At 51.6% G+C, this 19,489-nt stretch overlaps 1 protein-coding gene across 1 annotated transcript; it reads left to right on the top strand.

Moving 5' to 3' along the window:
- The first annotated feature begins 3,451 nt into the window (after positions 1-3,451).
- IGFBPL1 (insulin like growth factor binding protein like 1) lies at positions 3,452-17,574 on the top strand. The gene is made up of 5 exons (XM_044265305.1): positions 3,452-3,902; positions 12,471-12,580; positions 13,261-13,377; positions 14,543-14,696; positions 16,628-17,574. The coding sequence occupies exons 1-4, from the start codon at positions 3,452-3,454 to the stop codon at positions 14,690-14,692; spliced, it is 828 nt and encodes a 275-aa protein (XP_044121240.1). The 3' UTR covers positions 14,693-14,696; positions 16,628-17,574.
- The last annotated feature ends 1,915 nt before the right edge of the window (positions 17,575-19,489 follow it).

Consider the following 19,489-nt stretch of genomic DNA (forward strand, 5'->3'; position numbering starts at 1 on the left):
CAGACTGACACATATTTCCTATGTCTTATGTATTGAATACCAAATTCTTACAATAAAGTAAGCTAGAGAAAAGAAAATGTTATTAAGAGAAATCACGAGGAAAACACATTTATGGTACTATACTATAAAAGAAATCTGCGGGGCACCTGGGTGGCTCAGTCAGCTAAGTGTCTGCCTTTAGCTCAGGTCATGGTCCCAGAATCCTGGGATGGAGCCCCACACTGGGTTCCCTGCTCAGCAGGAAGCCTGCTTCTCCCTCTCCCTATGCTGCTCCCCCTGCTTGTGTTCTCTCTCAATAAAATTCTTTAAAAGAAAGAAAGAAAGAAATCTGCACATAAGTGGATCTGCACAGTTGAAATCTGCACTGTTCAAGGGTCAGCTGCACAGGTTTGTGTTGGCACCAGGTCAGAAAGAGACCAAATACTCAGCACAATAATGACACACTGTTACTTTGAAAGGAGTAAAGCCAAGGGCCTGCTAAAAGGAGGCAAATGCTTTACTCAAGTGAGTACGCTGTGCGGCCTTCTAAGAAAATGAATCCTCCCCATGGCAAGGTGACTTCTCTTTCAATTATTTATGAGGAAACTGATGGCAGCTAATAACTCTCCTGGTAAAAAAGGAAAGTTCCAGAGGCTTTCATGTGGCCCTGCCTCTTATAAAAGCCCTTCTTCCATGTGTCACAGAATTGATGCTGGGATTCTGTCCATTGCCTAATATGTCTATTGACTGTGCATTTTTTTTATAAAGATTTATTTATTTATTTGAGAGAGAGTGCTTGTGCTCACAAGCCGTGGGAGCAGCAGGGAGAGGGAGAAGCAGGCTCCCTACCAAACAGGGAGCCCCATATGGGGCTCAATCCCAGGACCCTGGGATCATGACCTGAGCAGAAAGCAGAGGCTTAGCCCACTGAGCCACCCAAGCACCCCTACCTCTAAGCCTTTTCATCTCTTCCTTTGCAACACACTAGGGAAGTACTGGCATCTCAAATTAACTAAATGCAGATCATCATTAAGCCTCAGTTTCACTTAAACAGCTTAGTAAAGACAGAGTCACTTCCAGCTACACAGACCAACACAATGAATCCAGAATCTCAGGTAAGTGCACCTCTATGGACTCAGTAAAAGTTACATTCTGTTCTCTTTGATCTTCCATCCTTAGAATCCATTCTGGCACATACTCCCCAAGTTGCTACAATGTAATTTAGCAAAATCTTGGCATTCTTGTGGTATAGAAGCTATATTCTCTCACACTGGAGTTTGTACTTGCCCTTCTCAAGCATATGGAACTCTAATTCCAGTTGTGAGTCTAGTGATGACAAGAGGCATGTGGGGTAGGCCTTGAAGAGAAAAGTTATGACTTGCGAGGAAACAGCCCTTCGCAGGGTCCTTAAACAAGGGAAAGCAAATCTCAGACATAATCTGCAGACTGCTTCCAGTGGGGGTGGGGGGAGGCTCAGAATAACTCAGAGCTCAAGATTCTCAACTTCATCTGCTTCATCTGGGTCCCCCAGATATCCCCATTCCAAGACCAGTACCTACATACTGTTGTTGTGTTCATTTGTGTGGGTTTTATAATTGTTTACAGCAGGAGGGCAAACCCTCTATCATATCTTGGCAGCTCAGCATCTAATTTCATTTTTGCAGAGCTCCATATTTTGTGATGTTCCTTCTTACACAGGACTGAGTTGAAATCTGTCCCTCCATAACTCCCACCCATCATGCATGAAAACCCACCCCTCTCTCTGCTCTGGAATGTCCCACCAGAGACCTGGAGACAGAGATTTTGTTTTCTCTCAGCCTGGCTCAATGTCTTTTCTGATTGGTCTGACGGTTAAGCTTGAGATTCAAGACTGTGGCCCATTTATGGAGAAAGCTCTCCTCACCTTAACTCCTCAGACTGGGACATTCATGCCACTTCAGCAGCTGCTGAGTGTGCATGCACCCACCCAAGGTGCTGGGTAAGCTAGCCTCCCATGTGTGCCAGCCGTGAGCAGAGGACACAGAACATCAAGGGAGCTCACTACCTGGAGGACAATAGAGGGGCCTCAACCCCCTTCCCTGCCAGGAGAACTCATCTTTTCTTTTTCCTATAATCTTAAGGGGCCCACAGATGTGCCCACAGTGTTAACTGGCACCCTGGGAAGCAGAGTTCATTGGGCTACGGGCTCGCAGGCCATTTTCAAGGAAATGGACACCAATCCAAGAGGCTTCTCCAACTCTAAGTGTTGGGAAAAGGAAGAAAACCCCACAAGGCAAATGAGGATTAAAGAATGAGCAGGAAAAGTCATCCATACAGCTGGGTCAGCAAGTCCCTCCCTCCATCCCATGCCTTCATTCAGCCACACAACCAACTCCAGCAATTAGGAACCTGTAGGTGTTCCTGGGTGTGTCCCCCGCCCAGGGCTGGGCCAGGGATGGGATACACAGAGCCTGACTGCCGGCAGGCGGCGCATGAATACTTAGCTGGCTACATGCTATCATGTCTTTCCACCCCCCACTAACGGGAGACGTGGGTCAGGACATACATCATAGCACTACTCCTACTAACAAAAGCACACAAAACAACTGGCTAACTGATTGCGTTTTTTGTGCAATTAAGCACGGCGCCAAGTTTAAAAGCCCGAGACCAGTCCAAAACAGATCACCAGATCTCTTCACCACCATAGTCACTTTTGACTGTGAAATATATCATGGCTTTAGTAGCATTCAGGGGAGAAAAACAATTAAACAATGCTCCATTGTTTGTACAAGAAATGATAAGAGGTAAGGGAGCTATGGGAAATAACCATAGATGGAAAAACCAAGTGCAGAGTAATGCGCAGGGCACACTACTCTGTGTGTGTGTGTACGTCTGTGTGTGCGCGTGTATCTGTGTTTAAAGGGAGGAGCTCTACAATCATACAGGCTTTAATGGGCATACAAAATTTCTGCAAAGACACAAGAATCTGATAACAAGCGGCCTCCTGAGGTTGGGTTGGGACACTGGGTCACAGGGTGGAAGGAAAACTCTTTTCATCATTACACCTATTTGTAACCTCTGAAATTTTAAACCGCATATTCCCTCTTTAAAATAAAACTTTGAAAACTACCAAATGCAAAATAAAATTACGAAGCGCATCCTTCTGGGGGGATCAAGGTACATAAAATCTGGAGTTAGCCTTGGATCTGGATCCTGGCGCTACCCAAGCGACCTCGAGCAAGTTCCCGCCCGGAGTGGGCCAGTTTCCCCAAGAGGCCACTGGGTCCACGAGAGCAGGTGTCGGGACATCACTCTAGCTGGGAACCCGGGCGTCCGCGAGCCCACCCCGCCGCGCTGCTCCCGGGCCCCGGCAGCCGGCTGCGGCGCCCCGCGGCGGAGGCCCGGCCAATCAGCGGCCGGGAGGCGGGCGGGGTGGCGGCGCGCGCAAAGCACAGCGCGAAGCAGAGGCGCCACTGCCGTCGCGAAGCAGACCATGCCACGCTCACCCTCGCTCTTCCCGCTGCTGCTGGTGCTGCTGCTGCCGCCGCTGGCCCCAGGTCTCGGATTCCGCGCCACCGGCGGCCGGCGCCCCGAGTGCGGTCCGTGCCTGCCGGAACGCTGCCCGGCGCCCGCGCGCTGCCCCGCGCCCGGGATCGCGGCGCGCGACGAGTGCGGCTGTTGCGTGCGCTGTCTGGGCGCAGAGGGCGCGAGCTGCGGGGGGCGGGCCGGCGCGCGCTGTGGCCCCGGCCTGGTGTGCGCCAGCCGCGCCGCGGGGGCGGCGCCCGAGGGCACGGGGCTCTGTGTGTGCGCGCAGCGCGGCGCCGTCTGCGGCTCCGACGGCCGCTCCTACCCCAGCATCTGCGCGCTGCGCCTGCGCGCCCGGCACGCGCCCCGCCCGCACCCCGGCCACCTGCACAAGGCGTGGGAGGGCCCCTGCGAATTTGGTGAGTCTGGCTTCTGCCGTGCGGTGCTAGGACAGGAGGAGAAAAAGGGACCCCAGCCCTCTGGAATGTGGGGCAGAGGATGCCTGCATGCACCATGACTGAGAGCCTCAGTTTCCCCGTCGGAAGTAGTTTTTCTTATCTCACCAGGAGACTGGGGCAGGAATCCACATCCTTCACCCCTTCCCAGGCTCATGGAGATACAAGCCCTTGAGCTGGTCAGAATTTTGGTGAGCCTACTGCCTCTTTTGGTACTTAACTACCAAAAGGCGTGCAGTTCTGTGCAGGCCTGCCATGCATGCCTCCACCAGACTGGGAGTTGGGGGAGGGGGTGTCCTGCTGGGTGTAAGTCCCCCGAGACCAGCAGCGAGCCAGGCCAGGGTCAGGTTTTGGAGCGGAGAGGGAGGGAATGTGAAGATGCCAGCGGAGGAGGAGCTCCAGACAGGGCGTCAGGACTCACTGGGCGAGAACCCCAGGTTAGGGCCCTGCTGGGAGACCCTGAGCAATCTCCCACCCAGGACAGGTAAGATCTTTAAGGACCTAAGTTCTGAAAAGATGATGGTGCCATCAGGGCCAAACCTGGGCTTTGTGGGTCTAAGGCTCATATGATTTGGCGGGTAAAGGAATGGAAATGTATTCATTGCTGGGTTCCTAGAAGCTTCAGGTTTGTTAAGGTCCCAGGAAAGTCATGTATGGGTGCCGTCATTGCCCACCTCTATAAGTAACTTTTTAAAACTCAAACAAAAATAGACTAACAACATCAGTATAGGGATGCCCAGTGGAGCACCCTGAGGCTCATTAGGTTTTGGAGAGCTGCCCCATCTTCACTGCCTGGAGCGGGCAGTGGAGAGTTGAGGGTGAGTGAGCTTGTGGACCGGAAGTTCCAAGGAACCTGGCTTGAGGTTCTGACTTAGGCCTGGAGACCCAAATCTAGACCTAAATGCGTAAGTCGGTGTAATGACTTTAGCTCCAACAGGGAAGCCTTGAGGGTAGGGGACAACCTTTTCCAGGCCTTGGAGAAATTCTAGTATTATTTCCGCCCAAGCATTCCAGGTACGTGCACTGAAGTGCAGGAGACCCAGCGGGCTGCTGGGGATGGGGAAAGAAGGCTCCTGTCCTGGGCATCACAAAACCGATCCGTTGCCCACTGAGGGGGCTGAGGCAGTCCCACAGCATGGGAAAGGCACTTTTGGCTATTCCTGGCCGGGGCTTCCAGGGGAGGAAAGAGCTGGCAAGTGCTTCCCGATCTGCTGTTGCTGGTTCCCTGAGCAACCTTGGGCAGGCCCTGTCCCTCTCTGGGCCCCGTCAGCCCTGTGGAGCCACGGTTGAGGTCCCTTCCACTTGGAATCTTTGTTTCTGGTCTGTGGCATTTAAACAGTCCTGCCTCCTTCCTTCCTCCAGTTCCTTTCACTCCTTTTTACAATCTGCCTTCCCTAGCAGTTAATTCACAGGCAGTTCTCTTTGTCTCCAGACAAGTCACAGTTTCACTCTACACGCTGGAGACGCAAGAAATGCTGACCAAGTCCCCAGGATCTAACGGATGCTGCTAATCTCAGATGATTTCTCCCTGGAGTGTTGTTCTGTTCCTGAGGCCGAGCCTCCTTGAAGACATACAGACGGAATCTGCTCTGCTGCAGAGGAGCCTGAGACCCAGAGGGCAGGGGACACAGCCAGGGTGACCAGTAAAGCCTGACCAGCATCCAGGACCCGAGTGCCCTCTGTAGTGTTCTTTTAGGACAGGACTTGAGAGTGTTAAGTCAGGCAGGTGGTGGTTGCCATGGTTACCAGAGCACGGCCAGATGGCAGATGGCAACCCCATACCCCTAATTCATTGAAAATTACCAAATGACAAGTAAATGTGACAGCCCCTCCACTCTGATCTATGGGCTCTGAGGCCCACCCCAGGCACAGGCCCGGCGAGGAAAGATGTCCAAGGGGCCAAAAGGAAGGAAAGTCAGAAACTGCTTTTAATGATCCCGTTAGTGACAGGCAACGGGCCTCCCCAGAATTCAGCTCTCCTCCCCTCCCCCCACCGCAATTGTGTCATCTGCCACAGCCCTGGGCACTGTTGTCCCCTTTGTGTCCTGAAATGTTTGTGTGGCCCTGCACTGGTGTCCTGGGGAAGCGTGGCAGTGTGGACAGGGACATCTTTCCCACCCAGCCCCAGTGGCACCTCATTCTGGGTTGCCCCAAAGCCATCCTTTATTGAGAGGACGCAGCAGGGGCACTTTTTAACAATGCCCCCAGGGACCCTGGTGAAAGGGAAATGGGCTGAGTCTTAGCAGCAGCTGTTCTGCCTCAATATGGTTAATAAAATCACCCCTCCCCAGCTCTCACCTACCCTTCAGTAAGTGAGCACCTGACTTGAACTGAATGAGACCTCAATAAATATTTATCAGGTTCCGCACAGGTTGGGAAGTGTTCTCACTCATACTTCGGAGGGGCGTTTGCAAACCACTTTCAGGCTTAAATTCTGGCCTTTGCCTATGCTCTGAAACCACCCCCCCATGCCTAATAATTAGGGCAATCCTTTGATTAACGCATTGAATGAAGACATGCCCAATTCCAGCATATGAATCATTTTTTTTTTAAACTATTCATTCTTTTTACTGTTGGGAATCGCTGTTGCTTCCCATCTTCCTACTCAGTTTTCCCAACTACCCTGGCCTGATCTCACTCCGATTTAATGGAAGGGAAAACTGAGGCACACAGAAGGGAATTCCAGGGAGCTGCATGACTAGCTCCTAGCCGAGGTGGGGCCCCAGCCTGGGTATGCCTGGCCCTTTTCAGGCAGAGCCACACACCTCTAGCTCTCTGGCCACCTGATTAGGAAGGGGCTCCAAATTGGCCACCCTTGAATCTTGAGGGTTTTTTCGGTCCCGATCCATCGCCCTCCTGTTTTCCCCCCAGTGCCTGCTGCTGGCTCCCCTGCTTAGCACTGGGGGATGGCCCCTGAGAGGAGTGGGGAATCGCTTCACAGAAGGGAAGACATCTCGGGGAACCCTGGAGGACTTGTAGAAAACTCTTGGGGAGAAAAGGGGATGGGAAGATAAAAGCAGGTAGGGGAGGTCCCCTGGTGGGTGTGACCCAGGGCTGCCGGGCAGCTCCCCAGGGTCATGGTTGGGGAAGGCGACGAGGCCGTGGGCAGGGGCATGGCCAGCCTTGAGCCCTGGCTGAGGGGTGAAGCTTCGTTCTGTACTAAGTTTACTGGTTTCATTTCTTTGCTGTTAAGTGGCATGGCGTTGTTGTCGCCACTGTCATTACTTGAAAAAGCTGTGCATGCATGCTGACCGTTGGCCGACGGGAGAGGGGTGGGATCCTGTAGGGAGCAGGTTGATAGCAGGTTCTGAATGCTAAATTAGGTTGGAACAGGGTCCCGGGCCACTACCCACCAGGGCACCAGGCCCCAAAGCTTCAGTGAGCTCTTGAGATCCTGAATCTTAGAAAATTCACCACCCTCCGTTGACATTCTGGCTCTGCTTAGAAATCACAGTCTGTGCAAGGCGCGTGTTACCAGGTAACCAGGAGAGGCTGCAAACACCACTTTGTGAGAGGGACAAAGAAGGGGGGCCTCGTGCTCAAAAGCCTTTCATGCTGAGGGAGGGGGTGGGAGGAACAGGCTGCAGGAAGCCGGCTTAAGCGGTTTCTCTTTCCACACCCGAACATGACTATTAGCATAAATTATCAGAGCCGCTCAAGGCCTCGATGATTAAACTCTTCGGTTGTGCACTTCTTTGTACAAGCAGATGGGTCCTGGGGGATGACTTTTGAAATTCTTTCTTTCCTGGGCACCATTAACTTGAAAGAAACCTCAGAGGCATGTGCGAAGATCTTACATTCTAGCCGTCAAGGACATACCTAGTTGACCATGTTGGGGCGGAACAGATCTCCACACACTGGAATAACCGTCGGCCCCTCTCACTCGTACAGACCCCCATGGCTAATAATTCAGTCACATCCGTCCTCTCCCTTCACCCCAGAGGATGTGGGGTAGCAGTCACTGTCTTCATTTGCAGACAAGAACAAAATGGTTAATGGCTTGTCCAAGTCCCTGTGGTTGGCAGTGGGACCCCATCGCAGGTGGGTGTGCCTGTGGGTGACTGTTCTGTCACCTGATGGGTGGATTGGTGCCCTCCCAGCTTTTCTTGAGCTGTTGCTGGCAGGGACAGAAGGAGACAAGTCCTCAGCAAGAAAGAGCTAGAGAGACGAAGCCAGCATGTCCACAGACTGGGCCAGGCACCCGCCAGGCACCGAGCTCCCTCTTGAAATCCACATTACTCTTGTTACAAGCAGGTAGAAAAGAAAGTGCAAAAGTGAGGGGACAGGATGTGCCCCAGGCTCTCCAGGACGAGGGCTGTGGGCCTGGCCTCTGGAGCCTCCGGGCAGAGCCCACCCAGAGGCCTGCTTTCTGGAGCCAGGCGGGGCTCTGGAGCAGGCCAGGCACTTTGAGGAGATCCCCATGAGGCAGAACAGCCAGCCAAGTCCTCTGGTCTCTCTGTGGAAGTCTTTTACAGTTTGCAAGGGGTCTTGTATTTCCTCCTCCCAGTAGTTTATGGAGAGAGGGGAGAAGAAAAACAGGTGCCTGTGCCCATTTTAAAGAAGAAACTGAGACCAAGTCGCAGCACTGGGGCGTGGCAGAGACAGGATGTGAACCTGGGTGCATCCTGCCTGTGGTAGTCATGACATTGAACAGCCCAGCACCACACTCAAATGAGCCATTAGGGACAATAAGATGAATGTCCTGTGAGTATAGATGACGTATCACCCATTTAATAGTGTTTTCACGAAAGCTGCTCCCTGGGGGGGATGTTTGGAGGATTTTTTCCTGTGCAGGAGAGAGTAAACAGAGCAGGCTTGAGACTGTCCTTAGAAGGGCCTGCTGGCCAGGCTGACCCTTGGCTGGTGTCTGGGAACTTGGGTTTGGGGACAGTTCCCGCTGTTCCCTCAGTGATAAGAGTGACTTTTGGCCTGAGCTGTTTGGGCCAACACCGTTTTTTATGCTGCATGCCTGCTTTCCTTCCGGGACCCTGGAATTTGGGTACATGCTGAGCAAGAAGGCCCTGGTGACCTGCCCCCAACAAAAATCCCGGACTCGGAGTCTCCAGTGAGCCTCCCTGGCAGATGGCGTTTCGCACGTGTTGTCACCATTCACGGCTGGGGGATCCAGGGTGTCCTGTGGGGTCCTTTGGGAGCAGCACGTGGAAGCTTGTGCCTGGGCTCCCTGTCTTTACCCCGTGAGCCGCTTTTCCTTTTACTGTTTGCTTTGTCTCCTGTCAGAGTAATATGTCAAGCTCTGAGTCATATTACTGAGGCCTATGAGTCCTCCTAGCAAATCACTGAACCTGGGAATTGTCTTGGGGCTCCCCAACACAGTCCCTAAGGAACTCATTCTTGTTCTGGAATGGAGTCCATCCAGACAACAGATGATTCACTTTAAAACTCCGTGAAGAGTTGATGGAACCAGGGTACCTGGGTTTGAGTCCCTGCTCCTCCAGGCACTTCACTGTTCTGAGCCTTGGTTTTCTCGTCCGTAAAATGGGGATAAAAGCACTGGCTGAGCAGGGTACATGGAAGTGCCATCTAGGTAGAGGGCAAGACTTTGGGACAAATCTCAGAGCTAGAACCTGCGCTCCAAGACTTGCCCAACCGTCTAAACCCAAGGAACCCTACCTAGCTCCACAGCTGATGAAATTGCTGGAAAGATAGAACAGGTTAATCTCCGTGAGCAGACGAGAGTGCCTAGCACACAGCAGGCTCTCAGAATTAGGTGGTGGCATTATCGCTGTTATTGCTGTGATGATGATGATGATGATGATGATGATGGCTGATTCCGAAGGGCTATTCTGGATAAAAACATCTTACATTTAAAAGCAGATATGCTAATATTAAAACCAGATTACTATGACAGGGAGCAGCCTGAGGAAATTTCTTGACACGGACTGGGCTCTTCTAGATCTTGGTTGTGGTGGTGGTTACACGACCGTAAGCCTTTGTCAAAACTCAAGAGCTGCGTTCCACAAGGAATAAATGTGCTATATGTAAATTTTAAAATAAATAAAAATTTGAATGTTACTTTATCATCGAAAGCTGGGGGCTCCTTTGTCAAACGAGTGCTATTTTCTGCCACAAGATCAGTAGCAAAGACAGCATTTCCAGGACAGTCTTCAAAGGAGGGAGAGGGAAATTTGAGGAGAGAGACCGTTGAAATGTGATTTACTGGTTTATTCATTTAGGCCTGAAAGGGATTGATGAAATCTCATTTAAAATTTATGACTTTACATGAATGAAAGTAAAACATGTTGATTGAGTGTCCCTTTGGAATCCATTGAGGGCTTTGGAATATGATACGGTTCTGATTGTTCCCCCAGTGAGCCATTTGAAGACTGTTGGGCTCCGGGGGGAGGGCATGTCGGCGGGAGGGTGAGGATAAATTAGACTCTCTTTGTCATATTGCAGATGCCTCCCCCCACTGGAAAGCAGGAGTGCAGTGGTTCTTTGTGGCAGTTTTGCAGGTGGCTAGGCTGCTTTGGGAGATGTTAGAGGCCTAGGACCTTGGTTCATTAGAGGGCTTTGGCTACACTCAGTGTTGTGGGTAAAGCCATGATGCTCAGGGGGCAATCAAAGGGCACAACTAAAGGACTGGGGTGACCAGGATAAGGGGGAAGAAAGCAGCCTGGGGGCAGGGAGCATAGTGTCTGTATTCAGTGGAGGCTAGTGGGGCACCCAGGGAGCCGTAGGGCTCCAGTCCGGCAGCCCTGGGATCAACATGTGGGAGTTACAGGGAGATAGGTTTTAGCCCCAGATGAAGGAAAACAAGCTTTCTTACCAATGGAGCTCTCCTAGGATGGAACGCCTGGCTCTGCAGGTAGTGAGTTCTCTGTCAGTGGAGGCATGCAAGTAGATCACAGATGGTCAGGCATAGGATCTTGAGAAGAAGTTGGGCCACTCCAGTTTGAGACTCTGGTTCTAAGACAATTTTCCAGAGATCTTTTTTGTTACCAGCTTGACAAGTTCTGTCAGAAGGGGCCAGACCAGTCTTATTTCTGTGCCCTTTCACTCCCCTTTCCCTCCCCCTCCTCCTGCAGCCTTCTCCCTCCCTCCCTTTGCTCTCCTTTTTTATTGCAGCTGCACCCAGGCAGATGAGGGCCCTTTCCCTCACCAGAGCCATCCATGAGTCACAGGGGAAGCCCCAAGAGTGTAGACCCTGCAGTTTGATGGCCAGAGAAGGAATGTTTTTTTCTCCTCATTCGCCATGTGTTTCTTCATCCAGTCATGTGTTTACCAGGCCTTCTGAGGCCCACCTACATGTCCTGTTAACTTAAACCATTGCTGTCACACTCATCACATGGTAAGATCAGTTCAGTGGCCCTACGAGCAAGGGACATTATCCCCATCTTAACAGATGAGCAAACCCGAGCAGGGAGGATTCCCCCCACCCAGGCCTACTCACTGCATCTTGTCCAAGACACTGCTGGCCCAGATGCAGGGATGGCCCCAGTCTAGAGGAGGCCGGTGGACATACCTGGACTGCCAGCAGGCCGTCCTCCAGCAGCTCAGAGGGGTACAGACATGCTGGTCCTGGACTAGGACACGTACCCTAACACTCTAGGTCCTGCAAGAGGGGGAGCCATCCCCCGTGGAGTTGGGGAGTGCCTTCCATGCAGCGCGGGCAGGTCTACTGAGGGACAGGACGCAGGGCCCAAACACCGAGGTGGCCGGACTTGATTCTTATAGCATCCGTGTGAGCAGATAAGGTGGTGGGCACCAGGAGGCGGGCTGTGTGGGGTGTCAGGTAAGCACTTCTAACCCAGATGCCTGCAAGGTCCCCGCCCCAGCCAGCCAACCCACACCCTCCCTTCTCATTTCTGTAATGCTCTGACAGCCTGGAGCCTCGTTGCCTGGGGATGGCAGTCCTGGAAGTAACCCCTCTCCAGGTGTCCTCGACTCTGGTGAAGGGGGGCCCTTCGGGTCCTGCAGCCCTGCCCCTGGGGAGGGCCGTGGGCCGCCAGGAGCCTGCGAGTCTGCGATATGCAAATGAGCGTCTGGGCCTGGCCGCGGGGGGGGGGGGGGGTCTGGGCGCATGCACACAGCTGTTCTGCTTGGCCTGTTCTTTGGACCGCCCTCCGCGTGCAAGGAGAAAAGCCCATCTGTTCCAAGACTTGGCATTGGGGAGGTGACACCAGCCCCTCCTGAGCCGCTCTGTGTCTCGAGTAGCTGAGCTGCAAGCAGATGGCAGCCGGGGTCCTTGGTGGGAGTGTGACGAGACCCTGGCTCTGCCACAGACGTGGCGGGCGATCTAGGAAGTTGCCTTTCCTTTCCAGGTCCCTGTTTTCCTGTTGGTAGAACAAAGGGGCTGGATGAGGAAGCATGGAGGCGTCCCCCCCCGGGTCTGAGGGAAACATGCTTCCGGGCCTCTGAGTGTGCTCTTCACGCGTGGAGAGCGTTCCTCTGCTGCGGCTCCCCTCATGGGGGACCGTCCCCACAGGCTCTCTGCAGGCAGGTGATTTTCCACGTGCGATGGCTTGGAACCTGGCAGGGTAAAGGTTGTGATCTCTTGTCTTCTTCCTCCAGCTCCTGTGGTTGTCACACCACCCAGAAGTGTTCACAATGTCACCGGGGCCCAGGTGTACCTGTCCTGTGAGGTGAGGGCTGTGCCCACACCTGTCATCACATGGAGGAAGGTATTTACATCCAAGAATTCCATATGTGTGTATGTGTGTGTGTGAGAGAGAGAGAGAGAGGTGTTTCTTCTAAGTGTGTTGATATGTCTGTCTTTATATGCGGAGCAGAGGGTTTAAAAAGGGACCTTACCTGTCACTCTTCTACCTTCAGGCTTATGCTTCAAAACTTCCACCCCAGAGCTCTCCCCAGAGCAGGGGAGTCGCCATCCTTCTTTGTGCCATTTGCCCCCCTAGCCACTTTGCTCTCCAGAAAGTTCGTCTATTTATCTTGCCTAGATCCACTGGAACAAAGTTAGAGCCTCCCTCACAGGATCTGGGTTTTAGAAAGACTACCCAAATCCCATTCCAACACTAGCTCTTCCTGCAGGTCAATTTTGGAGAGACTGGTGTGGATCACAGCATATGATTGTCCACCTATGTCAACAGCCCCCACTAAGGGCCAGGAAACTGAACCACTTCTGAGAGATAGCGGTGGTGTCTGCATCGTTACTGTCCAGCAGGGGGTGCTGTCTGCACAGACATTTAGGTTCATGAAGCCACTGACGTTTTAATAGGAATGAGAGGGGCCAGGGTCTGGCCTTTGAGTCAGTAGGAAGATGAAGACAGCAGGGATGTCTGTGATGAGGTTCTTACCCAGAGACACTTTTTCTAAACCACTCCTGGTTTTTCTGTCCTCGTAGGTCACACAGTCTCCTGAGGGTACCCAGGTGCTGGAGGACCTGCCCGGGGACCATGTCAATATCGCTGTCCAGGTGCGAGGGGGCCCTTCTGTCCACGAGGCCACAGCCTGGATTTTGGTGGGTATCTCATTTGTTTAGGATTAGTGGCTATTACTGACCAGCTCTTACAAAGCACCCTTTATATTTTTATAGCACGTTATACATTTCAAAGTTCTTCTTATCCTTTTCTGGTTGGACCCTGCACTAACTGTGAGGGAATTTTCACCCCCAGGAGCATAAGTGATCTTCAGCGGTGGTCAGAATTATGGCCCCAGAGAGATGTCCCCGTCCTAATCCCTGGAATCCGTGGATACGCTATGTGCAAGAGGGGATTAAGGTTGTAGATGGAGCTAAGGGTGCTCATCAGCTGACTTTAATAAAGAAGTTATCCTGGATTATGGGGGGAGGGGTCCAATATAATCACAAGAGCCCTTTAAATGCTGAAGTGGGAAGCAGGAGGGAAGAAGCCAGAGAGCTGGCAGTGTGGGAAAGACAGGAGCCACCTTCTCTGGCTTTGAAGATGGAGGAAGAGGACCACTAGTCCAGGAATGCTGGCAGCCTCTAGAATGAGAAAGGCAAGAAATGGATTTTTCCCTGTGACCCCATCCCCCTGAGTGGTGTGCATACCCCCTGCCTGGTCTGTAGAGTGGCTCAGGGCTGACAGAGGTGGTTGTGCCCAGAGGAAACAAGAGAGGAGGGAGCAGGTGTGGGCGTGAGAGCAGGCTGCTCCCGGAGGGGCGGAGGGGGTCCGCGCTGTCCTTGCACTCCCATCTCGGCCTGGCTTGGTGACTTGTCCACCCAGCTCAGACACTCAGAATGCAGTCGAGTCCGTGTGACTTTTTCAAATCAAGCACCTTCCCCTCTTTATTACAAGAAGGTGTATGGGCAACGTGTTCTCCCTGGTGTTATTTTGTAAGGCTGTCTCCAGTGGGAACACTTGAGGGTCATTCCTTGTTCAGGAGACTTTTGTTCTTTTCACTTGCAGTAATTTCCTTGTTATGTATAATGAAAGGATCAGGTAGCTCACAGTAAAAGGCAGGAATGCAAAGGAAACATTAAAATGAGGGCCACCGTAGAGAGGACACAGAGAAGAAACGTTAACTCGTGGCAGTCAAGGCAAGAAGAGGAATAGTGAGCTCTATCTTATTTTGAAAAAGAATAAGACATATCATTAGGAACTAAGCAAGGAGGTGATTTTGCCATGCCGTATATAACTACATAACCTTGCCTGTTTTACTTCTAGATCAATCCTCTGAGGAAGGAAGATGAGGGAGTGTACCTGTGCCATTCAGCCAACGTGGTTGGGGAGGCCCAGTCGCACGGCACGGTGACAGTTCTAGATCTGAGTAAACACACAGCCCCCCGCCTCCCAGCTCCGGATGACCGCCTGTGATGCGGTAACGTACATGTTATGGACTAAGTCATTTTCAGGGTACACACACTCATGTCACAAGAAATTGAAATGGCTGCTAAGATGCATAGTAACAAAGAAGAAAAATACATAAAGCAAGGAAACCGGAGGAATACCAAACAGGGAGTAGGAACATGTTACAGCTAGCAGGTAGAATCTCTAGTACGTTCGACCCTCGTACCACTCTGGGCCTCCCACTGAGTGTGCAAACGCAAGGGCTGTGCACATTGTTGGTTTCCACAGGTAGGGAAGACCAGCTGTCGCTTTGTGTTTCTGAAGCTGAAAGAACATTTCCTTCAAGTCCTAGAGGGGACACAGAGACAGCAGACACTGTCACTGTGACAGCACCATGTGAAAACAGGCCAGCAGAGGAGACAGTCTGAGCTCCATTTGCTGACCCCAGGTGCATCCTTGCTGGCAGCTCTGCTGTCTCCAGGCCTCACCTCCCTGTCCTCAGCACCGCCCGGCTCAACAGCATGTCAGGGAGAATCTGCATTCCCCTGGCCCCTTGGTTCATAGTCCTTACAGCGCACCCCCCCCGCCCCTTCCACTGCGTGAGAGCTGGGGTTGCATCTGTCCCCTGCCAACAGGTAGGCCGTGAACCTAGGAAACAAGCCCCTTAATTAGCCAGCATGCTCTGCGTGACCACCTCTGGAGCTGGCTGGTGCACAGCCACCAACGTTTCTGTCTTGCTCACATTCCTTGTCGTTGTGGCCCGTCAGCTGGCTGTGGCTCTGCTCCATGTGTCTTATCACACAGGGACCCAGCGAGAGGATCAGCCCCAAGGTGCACAAGGCCCACTCTTGTGGCGGAGGGGATGAGCAACAGACTTAGCCACAGATACACAATCCCCTTTAAAGATTCTGCTCGGAGCGGGTGAATGACACATCGTCTTACCTCTGGCAGTCCCAGCATCCATGCGATAGGGGGCGCTGCTCTGTCACGGGAGCTCAGGGATAGGCACACATGAATTTGCTGTGGCTGTAAGCCACTTTCTCTCCCATTTCACCACTGTTGTGGGATACCCTCTGTGTGCAGGATCTTCCATCCATTCTGTGGGGTGCACAGAAAACCAAAACAGTGACCATCATTAAAATACAAGAAGTGCCATGTTAAGGAAGCGAGGGGCATGTATGAGTTTGAAGCCAGAGGGGCAGTTTAGAACTGGGGCAGCAAAGGAGAGGTCGCTGAGGAGGTGGCATGGTGGAGGAAGTAGCTAGAGCTCAGGGGAATCAGGCGCGGAGAGAGAAGGGGGGGACATCCTCAAGTAGGAATTCAGACAGGAGATGGTTCCTAAAGTTGCCCTCCTGATACTCTGCTTTTTATGGGCATGTACTAGTGTATGTTGTTATATCACATATCAGGAATTTTGTCCTGCATGCTTGTGTGCATTTATATGTATGTACCTATGTATGTGTGTCTCTATATATAGATTATGTTTTAAATATGTATACAATTTTTAATAATATATAGTTTTAAAATACACACACAATGGTACTAGGCTATGGATGTAGTCTGTTATAGATGAGTTTTCAAAAGGGAGCTACAAAGAACCATGGTATTTTAAAACCATTGCCACGAAGTTCTTCAGTTCCCCCTATAACATGCTGTACTGGCCAGCTCTCACTTATATACTTCCAGTGCTGTGGAGCTCACTACTAAAAGACATCCATCTTTGGGTTTTCTAGTAGTTGAAAGTTCTTCCTTGTATTAAGCTCGGCGCTGCCTCCCTGAAATGTCTACCCAGGTCTCACATGTACTTCTTGGATGCCCCCAAGGCCCCCTTCTCAGCAGCACTTCCCCTGGCCAGGAAGATTTAGGGTTAAGGATTATTCCCCCCACCCTTTCCATTTACCACATAGTTGATTGTGACACATCAGGCTTCTTTCCTCTCAACCTTTTCTCTCTTTCCTTTAGGGTCTTAGAAACATTGATGATGGGATGTTGGAAGAGTCAAGTCATGCATCGTTTTCCTTGTGAAGAGTCGGAGAAACCGTGTTTGTAGATGACCCCTTTTGTATGTTTTTAAAAATTAGATGCAAACTAGATTCGTATGCAGATGTAGTTTTTAGCAGGGCAAGCATTGGGAAACCAGACTGCATGTGGCTTTTTTATACTTTCAAAAATGAATTGCTCTGTGAGAATTCTTTTTTACCTAACCCCTCCCAGGAAAGGTCACCTGGCGGTATGCTTGTAATTCTGAAGGACTAGAACAAGAAGGCCTGTGTCAGCCGTGAGTCTTTACCTCATTTGTCTGTGACTGATTAGTGTGTGTTGTAGGAGAGGGGGGAGTAGGATCATGCCATCCTCTGCCTGCTCTCCGACTTGCTGTGTGACCTGGACGGGCCCCTCCCCTCTCTGGGCCTTTGTATCCTCACTGGGAATGTGGCCTCCGGACTAGATACCTCCTGTGTCCCTTCAAGTCCTGCCATCCTAGAGTAAGGTGACCCTGTGGGAAAAATAGGGGAGGCAAAGTCTCAGCATTCTTTTTAAGTGGTATTCCCTCAAAAACAGTTGCCATGGTTTCATACTAGGCTGTGGAGCTGGCTGTAGCTCCTCCTTTCCCGGCCATTTTCCTACCTTAAAGAGATGGAGTCCTTGGCTAGGTGTTTGGGAACCAAGATGTCCCCTTGTCAGCAAGCCGAGCACTCTCTCACCAGGTGGGCAGTGGACCCCTGTCTTCTGGACATCAGACTGAGGAAACAGGGTCAGAGGCTTCTTCCTCCGGGCTGTGGGATTAGAGTGTAGTCGAATACCTTGTACTTAGAGAGGTTTTGACCTTACCCAGAAACAAGGCTTTCTTTCTTTTGACTTTCTTTTTTTTTTTCCAATTTATTTATTTTCAGAAAAACAGTATTCATTATTTTTTCACCACACCCAGTGCTCCATGCAAGCCGTGCCCTCTAAAATACCCACCACCTGGTACCCCAACCTCCCACCCGCCCCCCCCCCCCCGCCACTTCAAACCCCTCAGATTGTTTTTCAGAGTCCATAGTCTCTCATGGTTCACCTCCCCTTCAAATTTACCCAAAAGCACATACCCTCCCCAATGTCCATAACCCTACCCCCTTCTCCCAATCTTTTTTTTTTTAAAGATCTTCTCTGTTTATTTGACAGAGGCACCGCGAGAGAGAAACACAAACAGGGGCAGAGGGAGAGGGAGAAGCAGGCTTCCCACCGAGTAAGCCCTGGGATCATGACCCAAGCAGAAGGCAGATGCCTAACGACTGAGCCACCCAGGGACCCCTATTTCTTTCTCTTTTTTTAATAAGAAGAGTATTTAATACCTGGGTGAAAAAATAGATCCCTCAGGTGATTCAAAAAAATTTTTTTAAGTCGGAATTGGGATCTCATTTGTATCTTGTCCTTCAAGTTCATGAAGTGCTTTTCTGTCTGTGGTCACCCCAACTCGAAGACAGCAGGCAGGGGGAACATAGGTGTCCCCCCTTCCCCTTTTCAGATGAAGAAACCAGGCTCTGAGAGGGAGGTGCCTGCCAAAGGTCTGAAGACCTCTGAGAAGGACCAGAACTCAGGGCACCTGGCCCTTGTCCGCCCCCTTCCTTCGCCACAGTGCTCTGCTCGGGTAATCTCCTAGCTGTGTAAAGGAAGGTGCTGGCTGGTTCCGGGGGCCCTGGGGCTCTTACTCCTGCTTAGCTTCTACAGCACACTCCCATGCCATTCCCGCTAGGTATTACATTCTGGAGTCCTCTTTGGAGTTAAGCTTTCTGCCATAAGCCTGGCCATTCCAGATCTGAAATAGCGGGGTGGCATCATCTGCGTGTACTCAGTGGCAGGAGCATGGCCTGGGGATCCAGAAACATGAGGTCCATTTGGGAATTCATCCCTGGCTTGCTGCCTGCCTTCAAGCAAGTCCCCTTCACCTTCCAGGCCCCAGTTTTCCTCATTTGAATAAGAAGGGAAGGAAACTAGATGGGTGGTTTGCAAACTTTAAAACATCTGGAACTCCTTTCTTTGAATAAGATCAGAGCTGAAATGAATTAAATAGAAGCTGTGTTTGTCGGTTGGAGGGTGGGGCTGCAAGGGCCCCACTCCCGTCCCCTACCCTGCACCCCATGCCCTCCCCGCCCTGCCCCCTGCCCCCCACCACAGGGGTTTCTGTAACCAACGTCTGCCACTAAGTCTTTTGGGATGTGAATAGTTAGAAGACTTGCTTGGAAAGGCACTTAGTGAAATTTTCGGGAGAAGCAGGGATGCTGTGGCCCTAGAGAAGATGCTAGAACAGTCCCGCATCTGGTGAGGGACACATTCAGCAAAATCACTTGACCTGCCTCACGTGTCCCCAGTCACAGCTGGAGGCGGGGGCCGAGATGCAGAGAGAAGGGGGTTGGAGCACTTGTGGGGCAGAGCTGAACATGGAAACCGCAGGAGGCTGGGTTCATGGCATAAGGATGTGCAAAATTATAATCATGTTGCCCTCTCCGAAATGTTCACCAAAACCAAACAGGCAGAAAAACGGGATTGTTCCAACCTCATGACTTTTCAACCAGGCAGAGCCTGTGTTTTCTGCCCTATTGTCATAAATGTGATGATGTTACCTGACCCCTGCGCCTGAAAAATAAATGTTTTTAGAGACACTCTTCATGGTTTCGTGGTCTCTCTGGCCCTGGAACACTGCTGTGGGTGGGAGCAGGGGCCACCAATACGTCTCCACGACCCCGATGCATCTTGCCCTTTTCTTGCCCAGCTCAGCAACTTCGGCCTGAATCCTCCGTTCCCCTCACACCTGGGTTCTGGTCATAGCCCCACCTGGACAACTGA

This window comes from Neovison vison, chromosome 9, assembly GCF_020171115.1.
Source record: "Neovison vison isolate M4711 chromosome 9, ASM_NN_V1, whole genome shotgun sequence".
NCBI lineage: Eukaryota > Metazoa > Chordata > Mammalia > Carnivora > Mustelidae > Neogale > Neogale vison.

Excerpts from the sequence above, each read along its gene's own strand:
- IGFBPL1 (XM_044265305.1), top strand. The coding sequence starts at position 3,452 with ATGCCACGCTCACCCTCGCTCTTCCCGCTGCTGCTGGTGCTGCTGCTG. Across the intron at positions 3,903-12,470 it reads GGAGGGCCCCTGCGAATTTG|CTCCTGTGGTTGTCACACCA; the intron begins GTGAGTCTGGCT and ends TTCTTCCTCCAG. Across the intron at positions 12,581-13,260 it reads CTGTCATCACATGGAGGAAG|GTCACACAGTCTCCTGAGGG; the intron begins GTATTTACATCC and ends CTGTCCTCGTAG.